Source organism: Penaeus monodon, chromosome 30 (assembly GCF_015228065.2).
Source record: "Penaeus monodon isolate SGIC_2016 chromosome 30, NSTDA_Pmon_1, whole genome shotgun sequence".
NCBI lineage: Eukaryota > Metazoa > Arthropoda > Malacostraca > Decapoda > Penaeidae > Penaeus > Penaeus monodon.
In genome coordinates, this window is record NC_051415.1 from 11,835,263 (window position 1) to 11,835,583 (window position 321).

General features: G+C 34.6%; 1 protein-coding gene across 2 annotated transcripts in view; it reads right to left on the minus strand.

The window, feature by feature from the left end:
- LOC119592521 (TBC1 domain family member 20-like) overlaps positions 1-321 on the minus strand; it is a 16,822-nt gene that overhangs the window by 7,916 nt on the left and 8,585 nt on the right. For both annotated transcript variants that reach the window (XM_037941375.1, XM_037941376.1), the window contains exon 3: positions 158-317. In XM_037941375.1, the coding sequence (XP_037797303.1) occupies positions 158-317 (160 nt within the window). The remainder of the gene's footprint in view (positions 1-157; positions 318-321) is intronic.

Sequence of the window (321 nt, forward strand, 5' to 3'; positions counted from 1 at the left end):
GTGTTGTTGTTGTAAAACTAACTAAAAATACAGATAATAAAATCAATAACTTTCTCCTACCCTTTACACAGGAGTAGCCAAAATCTACACAGTATAAGACTAATTATTTAGTAACAAAGCATTCATACATTCTAATTACAACAAGATTCATATCTACCTTTTATAAGACCGCCATCACCAATTGCAAGTTTTCGAAGGACTTCTAAATCTAGTGGAGTGGAAGACAGTACATCTTGAATTTGCTGCATTTTCTTTTGACGGTCCTGAGCCTCTTGCGATACATTCTTGGGCCTTTTCTTTCTTCTCTTCATGGTTTTCTGT